At 41.3% G+C, this 2,921-nt stretch overlaps 1 protein-coding gene across 1 annotated transcript; it reads left to right on the forward strand.

Moving 5' to 3' along the window:
- The first annotated feature begins 1,546 nt into the window (after window positions 1-1,546).
- Window positions 1,547-1,994, forward strand: LOC112910148 (large ribosomal subunit protein eL30). The gene has a single exon (XM_025986402.2). It carries the CDS (start codon window positions 1,579-1,581, stop codon window positions 1,924-1,926), a length of 348 nt encoding a protein of 115 aa, XP_025842187.2. The 5' UTR covers window positions 1,547-1,578; the 3' UTR covers window positions 1,927-1,994.
- Window positions 1,995-2,921: the final 927 nt, after the last annotated feature.

Consider the following 2,921-nt stretch of genomic DNA (forward strand, 5'->3'; position numbering starts at 1 on the left):
AAAACAAAAAAAACACCGGTTTGTGTCTTCTGATTCGGTATACTTTAAGTCCCTTGACTTCCCTTGGAACTTGTCCATCTAGCTGGTCTTCTGGGGGAGGGGCCAGTTGTGCTGATTTTCAGGTGTTAGCACTTGGGGGAGCTGCTCTGCCCCCTGCCTGGTGCAGGGCTCAGTTGGGGTTGTTTACCCCGTCAGGCCCCAGCTGGAACAACCGCAGTGGCGGGGCCAGCTGTGGAGCCCTGGCTTCAGCCCCCCGCAGTAACTACGGAGCTCTCCCTCTGCAGGGGCCTGGATGCTCCAGGGCCATAGCAACTTCTTGCTAGACATGTCTCCAAAGGCAAGGGAAACAAAAGCAAAAATTAACTTTTGGGACTTCATCAATATAAAAAACTTTCACAGATCAAAGGAAGCAGCCGACAAAAACAAAAGAGAACCAACAGAATGGGAGAAGGTATTTGCAAATATCTTCTCAGATAAAAGGCTGATATTCAAAATCCATAAAGAGCTTACCAACCTCAATACCCAATGAACAAATAATCCAATCAATAAATGGGCAGAAAATAAGAAAAGACATTTCTCCAAGAAGATATGCAAATGTCCAACAGACACATGAAGTATGAAAAAGTGCTCAACACCACTCAGCCTCAGGGAAATACAAATCAAAACCACAATGAGATACAACCTCACACCAGTCAGAATGGACAAAATTAACAATTTAGGAAACACCAAATTTTGGCATGGATGAGGAGAAAGGAAGCCCTCTTCCACTGTTGGGAATGCAAGCTGGTGCAGCCACTCTGGGAAGAAGTAAAATACAGAGCTACCCTATGACCCAACAATTGCACCTCTCAGTATTTATCCAAAGGGTACAAATAGTGATTCAAAGAGGCACATGGCACATGTTCCCCATTGTTTATAGCATCAAGGTCCACAATAATGAAAATATGGAAGAGCCCAGATGTCCGTGAACAGATTAACAAATATAAAAGATGTAATAGGGGCACCTGGGTGGCTCAATGGTTGGGCGTCTGCCTTTGGTGCAGGTCGTGATCCCAGGATCTGGGATTGGGTCCCACATGGGCTCCCTCCAGTGAGCCTGCTTCTCCCTCTGCTTGTGTTTCTGCGTCTCTCTCTCTCTCTCTCTCTCTCTCTCTCTCTCTCTGTCTGTCTTTCATGAATAAATAACTTTTTAAAAACCTTATAAAAAAAGATGTGATATAGAATGGAAAAAAATGAATACTTACCATTTACATCAATATGAATGGAACTGGAAGGCATTATGATAAGTGAAATAACTCAGTCAGAAAAAACAATTATCATATTGTTTCATGCATATGTGGAATATAAGAAACAGTGCCATGGATCATATGGGAAGGGAAGGAAAACAGAATGGAAAGAAATTAGAGAGGGAGAGAAACTGTGAGAGATTATTAACTATAGGAAACAAACTGATGGTTGATGGAGGTAAGGTTGGTGGTAGATGGGCAACTGGCTGATGGGAATTAAGAAGGGCATATGATGCCGGGCCATCTTGGCGGTTGCTGTTGGTTGGGGCCGTCCCACATCTAAGGCAGGAAGATGGTGGCCGCAAAGAAGACGAAAAAGTCGCTGGAGTCGATCAACTCTAGGCTCCAACTGGTTATGAAGAGTGGAAAGTACGTGCTGGGGTACAAGCAGACCCTGAAAATGATCAGACACGGCAAAGCGAAACTGGTCATCCTGGCCAACAACTGCCCGGCTTTGAGGAAATCTGAAATAGAATACTACGCCATGTTGGCCAAAACTGGTGTCCATCACTACAGTGGCAATAATATTGAATTGGGCACAGCATGTGGGAAATACTACAGAGTATGCACACTGGCTATCATTGATCCAGGTGATTCTGATATCATTAGAAGCATGCCAGAACAGACTGGTGAAAAGTAAATCATGCAAAATTTTTCTTTAATAAAACTGGCCAGAGCTTGTTTTAAAGACAAAAAAAAAAAAAAAAAAAAAGAAGAAGGGCATATGATGTGATGGGCACTGGATTGTATATGCAACTGATGAATTATGGAATTCTCCATCTGAAACTAATGATGTACTGTATGTTGGCTAATTGAATATTTTTAAAAGTGCACTCCTTAATTTCTGCGTCTTATTTCACCCATCCCACACCCATCTTCCTTCTGGTAATGATCAGTCTCTTCTATGTAGTTAACAGTTTGTTTCTTGTATTTCTCTCTCGCTCGCTCTCTCTCTCCCTCTCCTCATTTGATTTGTTTCTCATTTCACATATGGGTGAAATCATATGGTATTTGTCTTCTCTGACTGGCTTATTTCAGTTAGCATCATACTTTCTAGGTCCATCCATGTCACTATAAATATGACATCTTAATTCATCTGTTGAAAGACACTTGGGCTGCTCCCATAGTTTGGGTATTGTAAATAATGCTGCTATCTACAGAGGGATGTATGTGCCCCTTTGAATTAGTGTTTTTGTGGGGTTTTTTTTGGCAAATATCCAATAGTGTGATTACTGGATCATAGGGTAGCTCTATTTTTAACTTTCTGAGGAACCTCCATACTCTTTTCCACAGTAGCTCCACCAGTTGCATTCCCACAAACAGTGCACAAGAGATCCTTTTTCACCACAGCCATGCCAACACTTTATGTGTCTTGCTTTTTTTGTTTTAGCCAATCTGATAGATGTGAGGTCATATCTTGTTGTATTATTGATTTGAATTTCCCTAATCATAAATGATAATGCATATTTTTTCATGTATCTGTTCTCCATTTATATGTCTTCTTTGGAGAAGTTCCTGTTCATGCCTTCTGCACATCTTTTAAATTGCATTCTTTGTTGTTTGGATGTTAATTTGCATACATTCCTTACATGTATTGGATAGTAATCTCTGTTCGATATGTCATTTGCAAATATC

Source organism: Vulpes vulpes, chromosome 14, assembly GCF_048418805.1.
Source record: "Vulpes vulpes isolate BD-2025 chromosome 14, VulVul3, whole genome shotgun sequence".
NCBI classification, from domain to species: Eukaryota; Metazoa; Chordata; class Mammalia; order Carnivora; family Canidae; genus Vulpes; species Vulpes vulpes.